The sequence below is a fragment of the Cherax quadricarinatus genome, chromosome 44 (genome assembly GCF_038502225.1).
Source record: "Cherax quadricarinatus isolate ZL_2023a chromosome 44, ASM3850222v1, whole genome shotgun sequence".
In the NCBI taxonomy this organism is placed as follows: Eukaryota; Metazoa; Arthropoda; class Malacostraca; order Decapoda; family Parastacidae; genus Cherax; species Cherax quadricarinatus.
Window position 1 is genome coordinate 30008596 of NC_091335.1, and position 14946 is coordinate 30023541.

Here is a 14946-nt window from a genome sequence, read left to right on the forward strand (position 1 = left end):
AACATATCTTGTATACCTTGTACATTTTTCCCCTTGACATGCTTGTATCCCTTCATGTTGTATCCTGTACATGCATTTGATATTGCTTTTCTTTAGCCTTGCATTACTGTAACCACACTTTGAGCCTTTTCCCATTCTTTGCCTTGTCACCCATGAATTTCATTCTTGATACCTTGTACATTACTTGTATCTTTATGCTTTATTTAACCTTGGAAATTGTTACCTTTTCTTTGCCCCTGTCAGGGCCCTTTCAACATTAGCCTTATACATTACTTGTAACTGTTTTTTAACTTGATTTTTTGTCTTTAAAGAACTTGTCTTGTATACCTTGCATTCCTTTTAAAAAAGACATGTATTTAACCCTTTACAGGTTTGACATTATTTTTTCCCTCATACGCTTTTATAAATTGTTTCTTTTTTTGAAAATACAATTTATTTACTTTTTAAAATTTTTTTAACTTTTACTATATACCAAAAAAAAATTTATTTTACTGGACAACAAAATTTTTCCGGTTAAAACTTAAGCCCTTGAAAATTACCTTGTTTTTAACTTTTAGATTTTGAAAATTTATGTTGAGCCCGTTTTGTATTTCACCCCTCTCTTTCCCTTAAACCCTTTGACATTATTTTTAAACATTTTTAACCCTTTTATCCTTTTAGCCTTGGGCAGCTTTATTCCCTGTGGGGATCCACAAATAAGGCCTTGGGCCTAAGTACTGCCCTATTGTTTCCCCTTGTCTGAAGGGGGCCGTAAGTCGGGCCTTGTTGATTTTAACCTTGTCAGAAAAGCCGACAATTGAGCCCGGAATTGGAACCTTTTCAGATTAAAAATAACACAGTTTGAGACCGTAAGTTTTGATCCTTTAAAGCCCTTGAGCCCATTTTTGTAATCTTTTTTGTCTTGTTACCTAACGGGGCCCTTGTTCCTTTGGGGATCCGTAAGTTTTTAAAGTAAGTACATGGACCTTCAGTGATTTGAATGGCCTTTAACCGGGAAGGGACTTTTACTTTTCCATGTACATACCTTTGGTAACGAAATCCGCCATTTTCCGTACCTGTTTGGCCTTTTAAAAAACCCCTTTTATGACTGTACTTGAAGTAAATACTTGAACCCCTGCTTTAATTTTTTAACTTACGTACTTACAGATAACCTTTCAGTAAGAAGAGTAAGTACTTGAACACAATTTTTAAAGAGACTTGTACATTACTTTAACCAATTACTTGTCAGGGGTAATTTTTTTTAAACATGTCCGTGCTTGTACATGACTTTTGCCCAATTTTGAATTTTTAATTGAGACCTGCCAGGGCCAAATTTTAAAATGGAATACCTTATACATGGTTTATCCTTCCCCAGGGGTTTGAGCGTTATGAAAAAACCCGAACAAAGCCTGCTTTAACCTCCCAAATGTTAACCCTTTAGCCAATTACTTGGCCTGTAAGTAAATAACTGTGATGCCCTTTAGACCAAAATGACCTTAATTTACATGTGTTATTTACAATGACCCTTTTCCTGATGAACTTTGTACATGACTTTATACGAATAATTGATACCTTTAATGTTTAGACCTTTACATGAACTTTATCCCTTGCATGTCTTTGAACCTTTAATTACTTGAGACTGTCATGGCCTATCCTTGGGCCAAAAGCTATACCTTGTAAGTGAGCCAAATTTTTAAAACTGAAAAATACTGTACCGTTAAAAAGTAAAGCCCACGTTTCCCACGGTTTACAAGGGGTTTGTTTAAAATTTAACGTTTTCGTTACTTCGTAGCCCCGTTGAACGTATCACTTTTTGGGGAAAAATTTTTTAAGGTTTTTTCCTATCAAAAAAAACTTTTTAAAGGTTAAATCCGAAGGGGAAAAAAATATTTGAGACTAACACATTAATTTTCCCAAAAATTTTAACTAAACTTGGAAAAAAACCGAATGTTGGAAAAATCCGAATTGAAAAAACATTGAATTTTTGAAAAACATTTCTATTGGGAAAAACAGGAACCAACTATTTTTCACGGTTTCCAATCCCCTTTTGAAACCCCAAAAAAACCCCTATGATTGCTAACAAATTTCTGATCCCTTTGTTATCCAAGTTGGGTTTAAGTCTTACAAAAGCTTTGGGGAATGACCCACAGAATGGACCGAAAGTCACGGGACGTAAGTCCAGATTGGCCTAAGTAAAGATTGGACCTAAGCCCAAAATTGAGACCAAAGCAAGTTGGGTAAGTCACAGTTGAGACCGTAAGCCCAAGTTGGACCGTAAGTCGGGAGCGAGCCATGGAGTCCAAATTGAGCCTATCAAAAATGGCCCTAAGTCCGGATGGACCAAGTCAAAAAAGAGACCTAAGTCAAAAATGGACCGTAAGTCAAAAAGGGGACCAAGCCCAAGATGGAGTAAGCCCAAAAATGGAAAAGTCACAGAATGGGAGTAAGCCCAAGAATGAGACATAAGCCCAAAAATGGGGACCTGAAATCCGAATGGCCGTAATCCGATTGGGGGCCTAAAGCCCCAAATTTGAGAAAAGTCACAGATTGAGACCAAGTCAAGAATAAATGTCACAATTGAGACCGTAGTCTGGGGTTGAGACCATAACCCAAATTGGGCTAAGCCCGGAATGAGACCGTAAGTCAAGAATAGACCTAAACACAAATTGAGACCTAAGTCACAGTTGAGACCGTAAGTCACAAATGAGACCAAAAAGTCACAAAATAGACCGAAAATCCAGTTCCCGAGCCCAATTGGACCTAAGCCCAAATTGGGCCATTTGTTGAATTAAGGACCTAAGTCGGGGAATGGCCCTAAGCCCGGGTAGCCCCAAAGTCACAGTTGAGACCTAAGTCAAAAATTGAGACCGAAGTACAGTTGAGACCTAAGTCACAGTTAGGTAAGTCCAAATTGGGACCTGTCACAGATTAGACAGGTCAAAATTGAACCGTAATAAGATTGGAAAAGAATCAGAGTGGACCTAAGTCACAGTTGAAAAAAAGTCCAAAATGAGTCTTAAAGTCCCCAATGGACCATTCACAGTTGAGACCGTAAGTAACAGAATGGACCAAAAGTCCGTTGGACCTAAGCCCAAAAGGGAACCTAAGTCACAGATTGAGACCTAATCAAATGGACCATAAGTCACAGATTAGACCGTAGTCACAGATTGAGACCGAAAGTCACAGAGGGGAATAAGTCCAGATTGGCCGTAAGCCCGATTAGAGAAAAAGTCACAGATTAGACATAAAGCCCAAGATTGAGCTAAGCCCCAAATTGGACCGAAAAGCCCAAGATTGGGACCGTAAGCCCGAATGGACCTAAGTAAAGGGTGAGACCGTAATCAAAAATGAGATCGTAAAGCCCGAATGAGACCGTAAGTCACAGTTAGACCTTCGAATGGCCCTAAGTCCCGGGTTGAGCCTATTTAGTGGACCCGTCAATTTTGGACCTAATCCCAATTAGAGTAAGTCACAGTTAGCCCTAAGTCACAGTTGGCCGTAAGTCACATAATTGAGACCGTAAGTCACAGTTAGACATAAGCCCAAGATGAGCCCATAAAGTCACGGGTGAGACCAAAAAAATCCAAAAAGTGAAGTAAGTCAAATTGAGACGTGTCACAGTTGAGAAAAGTCCAGGTTGGGAAATAAGTAAAGGGTTGGACCGTAAGAAATTGGACCGGGCGGGAAGGAGACCAAGAAAGTAAAAAGATGGCCCATATCTTGGGTTGGGACAAGGTGGGGGGTTGAGAAATAAAGTTGGGTTGGGGTAAGTAAAGGGTTAAACCCAAGCCCAAAATGGCCCATGGTCAAGATTAAGCCCTAATAAGGGTTGAAGAAGTCAAGGGTTGATGATTCAAGTAATTTCCTTTTTTCATTTTTTTAAAAATATTTTAAATATCCACGATAATAAATGATTTGTTCCCTAGCATCAATTTGGGGGTATAAGTTTAAAATTTTTAATAATTTGTTTATTATATTATAATTATAATTATTATATATAATAATTATTTTATATATTTTTATATATATTTATATATATATATTATATATTATATATATATATATTTATTATATATATATTAAAAAAAGTCGTTCCCCCTACAATGCAAAAGAAAAAAACCCCCAAAAAAATTTTTATTCTTAACCCTTTTCACCCACTCCCTTACCCTTTTTTGAGGGTGCTAAAAAACATTTTAAACTATAGTATAAAGAAAAATATCCCCCCAAAATGAATACCCCAAATTTTAAATGCGGCATTTCTTTTTTCCAGGTAAAGTCCATAAAAAATCCGTTTCCTAAACCCCTTTAAATATTATTCACCCTACGTCGTGGGCCCCCAATATATTCGTTCCATTTTATTAAATCTCCCCTTTGGGGAGTAAACCCCCTTTAAAACCTTTTTTTTCCAAACCCTTTAGGACGCCCCTTTTTCCCTTTATAGTTTTAGCCCAAAATTTTTTTGGACCCTTCTCTTAAATGCCAAACCCCCCAAAATTTTCTCTTACTTTTTTATTTTTTTCAATTTCCCCCCTTTCCATTTTTTGCCCCCTTGCCCAGACGGGAATCCCCATCTAACCTCTTCCCCGCATTTTACCAAATTTACCCCCATATGAGTGTTTATCTTATTTTATACATTCCTTTTTTTGCCCCCCCAAATAACGTTTTGACCCCATATACCTCAACGCCCCACCCCCCTTTTTCCCTCTCAATTTTGATTAACCTCATTTATAAACCCACCCCGACTAACCCCCGGTATCTGCATTACTTTTCATTTCCCCCTCCCCAATTTGATATCAATTTTTTTTCTAAATCATTTTACCCTCATCACCTTACTTTTTTCTATTTCCCAACTTTCTCCCCCAAACATTCTCAAACTCTCCAACCTTTGAATTTTTTTTTGAATCTCCCATGCTAATTATCATCGAAAAAATCTGTGTCAATTCCCATTTAAATTTGATTCCCCATAATTTAATCCCCCCCTCCCAAACCCCAAACTTTCTTCTTTCCCCCATCTATAAATATTAAACAACCATGGTGACTTACCACCCCTGTCTAAGACCTCTTTTACCGGAAAGTATTCTCCTCTCTTCTACCCCCAACCTGGGCCTCACTATCCTCTAAAAGCTCTTACAGCATTTGTAAACCCCCTATTCCATTCTTTTCTCTACTTGTCCTCTATCCACTCTATCTATGCCTTTTTAAACCCATAAATGCAATAAAAATTTCCCCTACCTTTTCTAAATACTTCCATTTTGCTTCAATTTTAAAACCCTTTGATCTCCCTCCCCACCCCCTCACCCTCCTTGCTCACCCACAATTCTACATTCTGTCTTACCTCTAATTCTTTCAATTATAACCAAAATATACTTTCTGGATACCCCAGTAAACTTTTCCTCAAATTTTTTTTCTCTTTTTGCCCCCCTTTCCCTTTTTTAAAAAGGGACTATAATCCCCCCCAATCCTGTCCTTCCCCTCTTTCATACATTTAAAAAAAAAGTACCAAACCACTCCAAACTTTCCCCCCGCTTTTTTTCTGTCATGCCCCCATCAGTTCACTGTTTTCCCATAATATATATATATATATATATATATATATATATATATATATATATATATATATATATATATATATATATATATCGCTTTCTTGACAGAGGCGTGCAGATGCGACAGTTCAGATGTCCCTCGAAGCAGCAAGCATCGCAAACCCCTGCTTTAGAGTGCAGGTGCTGTAACCCCGACTTCCCTGACTCAAGTCCGCCTAACCGGTTTCCCTGAATCCCTTCACAAAATATTACCCTGCTCATACTCCAACAGCTCATTAGGCCCAAAAGAAACAATTTGTCTCCACTAACTCCTATCTAACATGCTCACACATGCCTACTGTATGTCCAAGCCCATCGCCCACAAAACCTTCTTCGTCCCCTTCTTTAACAACTCCACACCTTCCAGTCTCTAAAGAACGTATTCTCTGTTTAATATTCACACCACACATTGCCCTCAAACACGACATCTCCACTCCCTCCATCCTCATCCTTATTGCAACATTAACAACCCATGCTTCACACCCATATAAGAGTGTTGGTGCCACTATACATATCTAGATCTCTAGGGTTAACTGGAGACCCATAATCTAGAGAAAGAGAATAGACGTACATCCGGGAAATAATCTTAAGGTTCCTTTCACAAGCTGTTAGAATATTTATTATCCCTGTTACCTATGAACGTACTTAATTAGTTGTTGAACAGTAGTGTCGTGTGTGTTTGTGTGTGTGTGTGTAAGCACCATCTCACGCAATCTTAACACGCCCATAAACTAGTAGAGAATAAAACGGCCCATATCAAAGATAGCAAGTTTTAAGACGACTACTCCAAAGGCTTCATTACATCAGTAATATTTTGTTTGTGCAGATAAGCCTCAGCTTTTGCTTCAGGTGAGTCAAGACCTGAAGCTGGAAGATGTGGAAGAGGGAGACGACTTCAGGTTCACTTGTGTGGTGCATGCCAATCCCCCCGTCACCGGCCTCCACTGGGCTCATAATGTAAGTATGAGAGAGAGATAGAGATAGATAGATAGATAGATAGAGAGAGAGAGAGAGAGAGAGAGAGAGAGAGAGAGAGAGAGAGAGAGAGAGAGAGAGAGAGAGAGAGAGATATTAAAAATATAATTTAGAGAGCAAGTTTCTTGGGGGCAGTGTTATTCTCTCTACGGAGCCCTGCCAAGTCTACACACTGTGGTAAACAATATGACAACGTAGGTGTGATTTTCTTCGTGTAGTTTTTATCAGTATTGTCGACAGCCCATCATTCTTGACAGTACACTATTACTGAATGGTGACGTAAACCAAGTAGTAGGAAAAACAGCGTGTTGCAGGAAAACATTTGTTATACGTCGAGTGTTGTTATGGTTGGAGCTCACTGGGTAGACTGAAGACACACACTCTGAGGTCAACCTCGAGAGAAGTGAAAGGTAGGTTAAAAGGAAAGGCGTAGAGGTGATGTCTGGATGGAAACGGGAGGAAAGGACCTAAGGATGAGCAACATCATCTCTCTGAGAATCGTGGATGATATGAGAGATGGAACCAGCCAGCACGTACGACTTTGTCGTGTTTAGTGGTTTCTTAAACGACAACGGTGGGCGCCACCTACATCCTGCATTTGGATTTGTCGTCTTCCTTAAATACCTGTGGCGCTGCCACCGGTTCTTGACACTGAAGTGTATCATACAGTGGGCGACGCATGTTGTATCGTCCATCATACACAAGGATTTGTTTTATTGATAAGTTCCAAAGTCACGTCCTCTCACATACGTATATAAATTTTTGCAGCTTGTTCACGGAATATTGCAGAACTCTGCGGTTCTGCAGTAATCCGTAAAGTTGTTGCTATGGTGTTTGTCGGAACAAAGGCCACGTTGATGTTGGCCAAATGATGAATGGGGATAATAATTCGCCTACTTGCCCTGTGGCGAGAGCGAGACGACAGTCGATGTTGTGGCACTCTCTAGGAGCGGTGTGAATACCCAAGGGCTTCTTCTTCCTGGATTTGGTGATAATTAGAAAAAAATCCGAGTGTGGCGAACGTCTCCTCGATTAACTTCTGCTCATTTGTCTGGATTCATAGTCACAGATGCTGAAGGCGCGACGGAAGAATCCTAAGACAGTCATTGGTTGGTCTTCAGGTCGTGGTGGGAAAAGAAGCAAACCAAATGATCCTAATTATCGGGCTTCCGTTCCGTTACACCTAACTGAAGGTGTTACCTAAGTTAACATTGAATTAGCTAGAAAGTGTCAGGTGAAACTTTATCTCCTCGATAATGAATTGTGTACTAGGTTGAGAGCATCATTGATGTGATGGTGAAAATGTCCAGCGATGATCACTAGTACGTTACCCATATTTCCCAGTGTGGGGAATGATGTTAATGAACTGTTCTTTCTCTAAGTGTTCAACATAATACTGCCATATATTTGTTGTAGTGATCATTTCCAAAAAAGAAAAGAGGCTGATGAATGACTCAAGACTGGAAACACATCGCCTGATCTGACAAGTCGCGATTTCTGCTGTGTAATGCAAATGGCAGGGTTAAAATTAAGCGTAAACTTGTGGGATATTAAACGGGAGGTTCACAACAAATCTGAAGACACACTGCGTAATGCTATCATGTGACCATGAACCAGGATAAGTAAGGAATGCTTCCACAACCTTGTTGAATCAATGCCACGAAGAATTCAGGTTGTTCTGGGTGCAAAAGGGTGTCCTACCCAGTACTGGAGGAGCGTACCTAATAAAGTAACCACAGAGTGTATATTTAACACGTTTATTTATCAAGCTTGTTGAGGTTGATTTTGCCGTCAACTTTTTTAAGCTCACGGTATGCCTCGAAAAAATCGATAAGTGCAACCTTAGTATCCCAAACTTATCACAATATTACTTATAATTAGCTACTTAAAAGAATTTTAAGTCAAGGAAAAGGTAATACCAAAAAAATATATATATCAGTCCTCCTCAAACCAGAAATTAATTTACTACATACTAATGAATAGAAGAAAAGTACGAGGCTAGAGGTAGGCGCTGGATACTCGTTACTGGAAGACGATAAAGATACACGAATAATTCATATGCATGTAGCATATGTTGTGTAGCATATGTTGTGTAGCATATGTTGTGTAGCATATGTTGTGTAGCATATGTTGTGCAGCATATGTTGTGCAGCATATGTGCAGCATATGTTGTGTAGCATATGTTGTGTAGCATATGTTGTGTAGCATATGTTGTGTAGCATATGTTGTGTAGCATATGCTGTGTAGCATATGTTGTGTAGCATATGTTGTGTAGCATATGTTGTGTAGCATATGTTGTGTAGCATATGTTGTGTAGCATATGTTGTGTAGCATATGTTGTGTAGCATATGTTGTGTAGCATATGTTGTGTAGCATATGTTGTGTAGCATATGTTGTGTAGCATATGTTGTGTAGCATATGTTGTGTAGCATATGTTGTGTAGCATATGTTGTGTAGCATATGTTGTGTAGCATATGTTGTGTAGCATATGTTGTGTAGCATATGTTGTGTAGCATATGTTGTGTAGCATATGTTGTGTAGCATATGTTGTGTAGCATATGGCAACCTATTGAAATATCTGTTTGTGTGTATGATGAAGACCGTCATAGTAAGCTGCCAACACTTTCATGATCGACAAATATTACATTCCTTATTCAAGGATATCAGGTCCCCCGTGAGTCCTGGCGTTGTTAACAGTGAACCTCACACTGTGAGTCCTGGCGTTGTTAACAGTGTACCTCACACTGTGAGTCCTGGCGTTGTTAACAGTGTACCTCACACTGCGAGTCCTGGCGTTGTTAACAGTGTACCTCACACTGTGAGTCCTGGCGTTAACAGTGTACCTCACACTGTGAGTCCTGGCGTTAACAGTGTACCTCACACTGTGAGTCCTGGCGTTAACAGTGTACCTCACACTGTGAGTCCTGGCGTTGTTAACAGTGTACCTCACACTGTGAGTCCTGGCGTTAACAGTGTACCTCACACTGTGAGTCCTGGCGTTAACAGTGTACCTCACACTGTGAGTCCTGGCGTTGTTAACAGTGTACCTCACACTGTGAGTCCTGGCGTTGTTAACAGTGTACCTCACACTGTGAGTCCTGGCGTTGTTAACAGTGAACCTCACACTGTGAGTCCTGGCGTTGTTAACAGTGTACCTCACACTGTGAGTCCTGGCGTTGTTAACAGTGTACCTCACACTGTGAGTCCTGGCGTTGTTAACAGTGAACCTCACACTGTGAGTCCTGGCGTTGTTAACAGTGTACCTCACACTGTGAGTCCTGGCGTTGTTAACAGTGAACCTCACACTGTGAGTCCTGGCGTTGTTAACAGTGTACCTCACACTGTGAGTCCTGGCGTTGTTAACAGTGTACCTCACACTGTGAGTCCTGGCGTTAACAGTGTACCTCACACTGTGAGTCCTGGCGTTGTTAACAGTGTACCTCACACTGTGAGTCCTGGCGTTGTTAACAGTGAACCTCACACTGTGAGTCCTGGCGTTGTTAACAGTGTACCTCACACTGTGAGTCCTGGCGTTGTTAACAGTGAACCTCACACTGTGAGTCCTGGCGTTGTTAACAGTGTACCTCACACTGTGAGTCCTGGCGTTGTTAACAGTGTACCTCACACTGTGAGTCCTGGCGTTGTTAACAGTGTACCTCACACTGTGAGTCCTGGCGTTGTTAACAGTGTACCTCACACTGTGAGTCCTGGCGTTGTTAACAGTGTACCTCACACTGTGAGTCCTGGCGTTAACAGTGTACCTCACACTGTGAGTCCTGGCGTTATTAACAGTGTACCTCACACTGTGAGTCCTGGCGTTGTTAACAGAGTACCTCACACTGTGAGTCCTGGCGTTGTTAACAGTGAACCTCACACTGTGAGTCCTGGCGTTGTTAACAGTGTACCTCACACTGTGAGTCCTGGCGTTGTTAACAGTGTACCTCACACTGTGAGTCCTGGCGTTAACAGTGTACCTCACACTGTGAGTCCTGGCGTTGTTAACAGTGTACCTCACACTGTGAGTCCTGGCGTTGTTAACAGTGTACCTCACACTGTGAGTCCTGGCGTTGTTAAAAGTGTACCTCACACTGTGAGTCCTGGCGTTAACAGTGTACCTCACACTGTGAGTCCTGGCGTTAACAGTGTACCTCACACTGTGAGTCCTGGCGTTAACAGTGTACCTCACACTGTGAGTCCTGGCGTTGTTAACAGTGTACCTCACACTGTGAGTCCTGGCGTTAACAGTGTACCTCACACTGTGAGTCCTGGCGTTGTTAACAGTGTACCTCACACTGTGAGTCCTGGCGTTGTTAACAGTGTACCTCACACTGTGAGTCCTGGCGCTGTTAACAGTGTACCTCACACTGTGAGTCCTGGCGTTGTTAACAGTGTACCTCACACTGTGAGTCCTGGCGTTGTTAAGTGTACCTCACACTGTGAGTCCTGGCGTTGTTAACAGTGTACCTCACACTGTGAGTCCTGGCGTTGTTAACAGTGTACCTCACACTGTGAGTCCTGGCGTTCACAGTGGACCTCACACGGAGTGTCCTGGAGTTGTTAACAGGGTACCTCACACTGTGAGGCCTGGCGTTGTTAAAAGTGTACCTCACACTGTGAGTCCTGGCGTTGTTAACAGTGTACCTCACACTGTGAGTCCTGGCGTTGTTAACAGTGTACCTCACACTGTGAGTCCTGGCGTTGTTAACAGTGTACCTCACACTGTGAGTCCTGGCGTTAACAGTGTACCTCACACTGTGAGTCCTGGCGTTAACAGTGTACCTCACACTGTGAGTCCTGGCGTTGTTAACAGTGTACCTCACACTGTGAGTCCTGGCGTTGTTAACAGTGTACCTCGCACTGTGAGTCCTGGCGTTGTTAACAGTGTACCTCACACTGTGAGTCCTGGCGTTAACAGTGTACCTCACACTGTGAGTCCTGGCGTTAACAGTGTACCTCACACTGTGAGTCCTGGCGTTGTTAACAGTGTACCTCACACTGTGAGTCCTGGCGTTGTTAACAGTGTACCTCACACTGTGAGTCCTGGCGTTGTTAACAGGGTACCTCACACTGTGAGTCCTGGCGTTGTTAACAGTGTACCTCACACTGTGAGTCCTGGCGTTAACAGTGTACCTCACACTGTGAGTCCTGGCGTTGTTAACAGTGTACCTCACACTGTGAGTCCTGGCGTTGTTAACAGTGTACCTCACACTGTGAGTCCTGGCGTTAGCAGTGTACCTCACACTGTGAGTCCTGGCGTTGTTAACAGTGTACCTCACACTGTGAGTCCTGGCGTTGTTAACAGTGTACCTCACACTGTGAGTCCTGGCGTTGTTAACAGTGTACCTCACACTGTGAGTCCTGGCGTTGTCAACAGTGTACCTCACACTGTGAGTCCTGGCGTTGTTAACAGTGTACCTCACACTGTGAGTCCTGGCGTTAACAGTGTACCTCACACTTTGAGTCCTGGCGTTAACAGTGTACCTCACACTGTGAGTCCTGGCGTTAACAGTGTACCTCACACTGTGAGTCCTGGCGTTGTTAACAGTGTACCTCACACTGTGAGTCCTGGCGTTGTTAACAGTGTACCTCACACTGTGAGTCCTGGCGTTGTTAACAGTGTACCTCACACTGTGAGTCCTGGCGTTGTTAACAGTGTACCTCACACTGTGAGTCCTGGCGTTAACAGTGTACCTCACACTGTGAGTCCTGGCGTTGTTAACAGTGAACCTCACACTGTGAGTCCTGGCGTTGTTAACAGTGTACCTCACACTGTGAGTCCTGGCGTTGTTAACAGTGTACCTCACACTGTGAGTCCTGGCGTTAACAGTGTACCTCACACTGTGAGTCCTGGCGTTGTTAACAGTGTACCTCACAGTGTGAGTCCTGGCGTTGTTAACAGTGCACCTCACACTGTGAGTCCTGGCGTTGTCAACAGTGTACCTCACACTGTGAGTCCTGGCGTTGTTAACATTGAACCTCACACTGTGAGTCCTGGCGTTGTTAACAGTGCACCTCACACTGTGAGTCCTGGCGTTGTTAACAGTGTACCTCACACTGTGAGTCCTGGCGTTGTTAACAGTGTACCTCACAGTGTGAGTCCTGGCGTTGTTAACAGTGCACCTCACACTGTGAGTCCTGGCGTTGTCAACAGTGTACCTCACACTGTGAGTCCTGGCGTTGTTAACAGTGAACCTCACACTGTGAGTCCTGGCGTTGTTAACAGTGTACCTCACACTGAGTCCTGGCGTTGTTAACAGTGTACCTCACACTGTCAGTGTAGCAGCAGTTGATAGGCTGTATAAGTTTTCTTTTTTTTTTCTTTCTTAGTTACCACAGAGTACAATGTGAAGGGAACCCGTATGTGAGAGTTACATTATGTTGCTCCACCAGAAGACTGGCGTAGGTCTTGCAGTAAGAGAGGAGGGGAACAATTATGTCGTAAACACATCACTGGTTGAAGACAATACCTCCAGGGTTGAGAAAATGGAGGTCTTTTCTCCACGACAGCTTTATTTAGTCCTAATCATTAGGACTAGAGAAGACATTCGTGGAGAAACGTTTCTTTTAATAAATGTTCTGAACTGTACAAGTCTTTTTCCACAGCTCAGGGGAGGAAGAATTGAGACACTTATGCAACACATGGGAATCTTCATTGAAGAAATGTTTCGCCACACAGTGGCTTCATCAGTCCAATACTAAGTAGAAATTGGTAAGGAGAGGAGTTTGAGGTAATCAGTCCCTCAGTCCATCACTCTTGTAGGAAGTGATGGATTGAATCCATCGAGTCCAGGCTGGGGGACTGATTACCTCAAACTCCTCCTCTCCTTACCCATTTCTACTTTGTATTGGACTGATGAAGCCACTGTGTGGCGAAACGTTTCTTCAATGAAGATTCCCATGTGTTGCATAAGTGTCTCAATCGGTTTTCAAAACCATTCATCACCTCCGGGTTGCATAAGCTTGGAATAGTTGAATATGGTGTTAGAATATAATGTTAGTATTTACGCAGTGACTTGTCACACTGAAGAGTTTGCAGTTTATCGTCGCTTCTTGATCGAGAGATGAGAAATGAAAGAATGAATTTAACTTTAGCGGTGTATGGTTTTTTGTCAGTAAGAAGCAGTGTGATTCGTGCAGGGTGTACCGGTGCAGGTCGGCGCGAGGTGGGGTGTCGAGGGGAGTGGCACTAACCTGCTGCTGCGGTCTGTGACTCGGTACTCCTCAGGTGCTTATACCTGCGCTGCGGCCAACACTCAGGGAGCCCGCACCTCTAATACCATCCATCTTGCTGTCAGATGTGAGTATTCTTTAACACCCTTCTTGTCCTCAAATATACATTGACTTTATTATCCCTGTCTTCTTTCCTTCTAAATCTCCTTCCATCCTCTACACTTCTCTCTTCTCCAGATGCTTGAACACTTACTATAACCCATTTTTCACCTCCAACCCTTATTTCACTTAATATAACCCATTTTTCACCTCCAACCCTTATTTCACTTAATATAACCCATTTTTCACCTCCAACCCTTATTTCACTTAATATAACCCATTTTTCACCTCCAACCCTTTTTTCACTTAATATAACCCATTTTTCACACCCAGCCCTTATTTTACTCCACATAATCCTTGAATTTGTACATTTATATTCCCTCTTTTTCTGTCATAACTTACATGAACTGTATAAATACTGACAAAATGAACAATTGGACATGTGCAACATCTAGATATCTTTATTTGTAGACTACGGTGCTCTTTACACCAACTTCAAGACTGAGGGACTGATTACCTCATCTTTCGTATACAGTAGTAAAGTCTTCACATTATGTCCTTATTTTGTATTGATCAAGCCACTGGAGGGCGAAACGTATACATAGACGTATTTCACATGTCTAATTCTTTCACTTTCCATCTTGCTTTTAAGCATAAATATACTTATATGTCTTACCTTATATTATTAAGTGTAAGTATACATCTGCATTAGACTTTATCTATACATTAAGCATGAGTATTCTTATGTATACCTAGTTATGCATTAAAGGATGATCACGTCTTTACCACACTCATTCAGGTGAAATTTCCTTTAAATAGTTGGTAAGTGAAGAGGCCTAAACTGCATTGGCTCAATCGTGGAGGTTCATGGAATGGCTCAATTTTGGAGGTTCAATGAATGGCTCAATCGTGGAGGTTCAAGGAATGGCTCAATCGTGGAGGTTCAAGGAATGGCTCAATCGTGGAGGTTCAAGAATGGCTCAATCGTGGAGGTTCAAGGAATGGCTCAATCGTGGAGGTTCAAGAAAGGCTCAATAGTGGAGGTTCAAGGAATGGCACAATCGTGGAGGTTCAAGGAATGGCTCAATCGTGGAGGTTCAAGGAATGGCTCAATCGTGAAGGTTCAAATCAAATGCTT

General features: G+C 42.0%; 1 protein-coding gene across 1 annotated transcript in view; it reads left to right on the forward strand.

Moving 5' to 3' along the window:
* Positions 1–14946, forward strand: part of LOC128697391 (nephrin-like) — a 331037-nt gene that overhangs the window by 135958 nt on the left and 180133 nt on the right. The window contains 2 exon segments of the mRNA XM_070093857.1: positions 6391–6521; positions 13677–13836. Of these exon segments, the coding sequence (XP_069949958.1) occupies positions 6391–6521; positions 13677–13836 (291 nt within the window).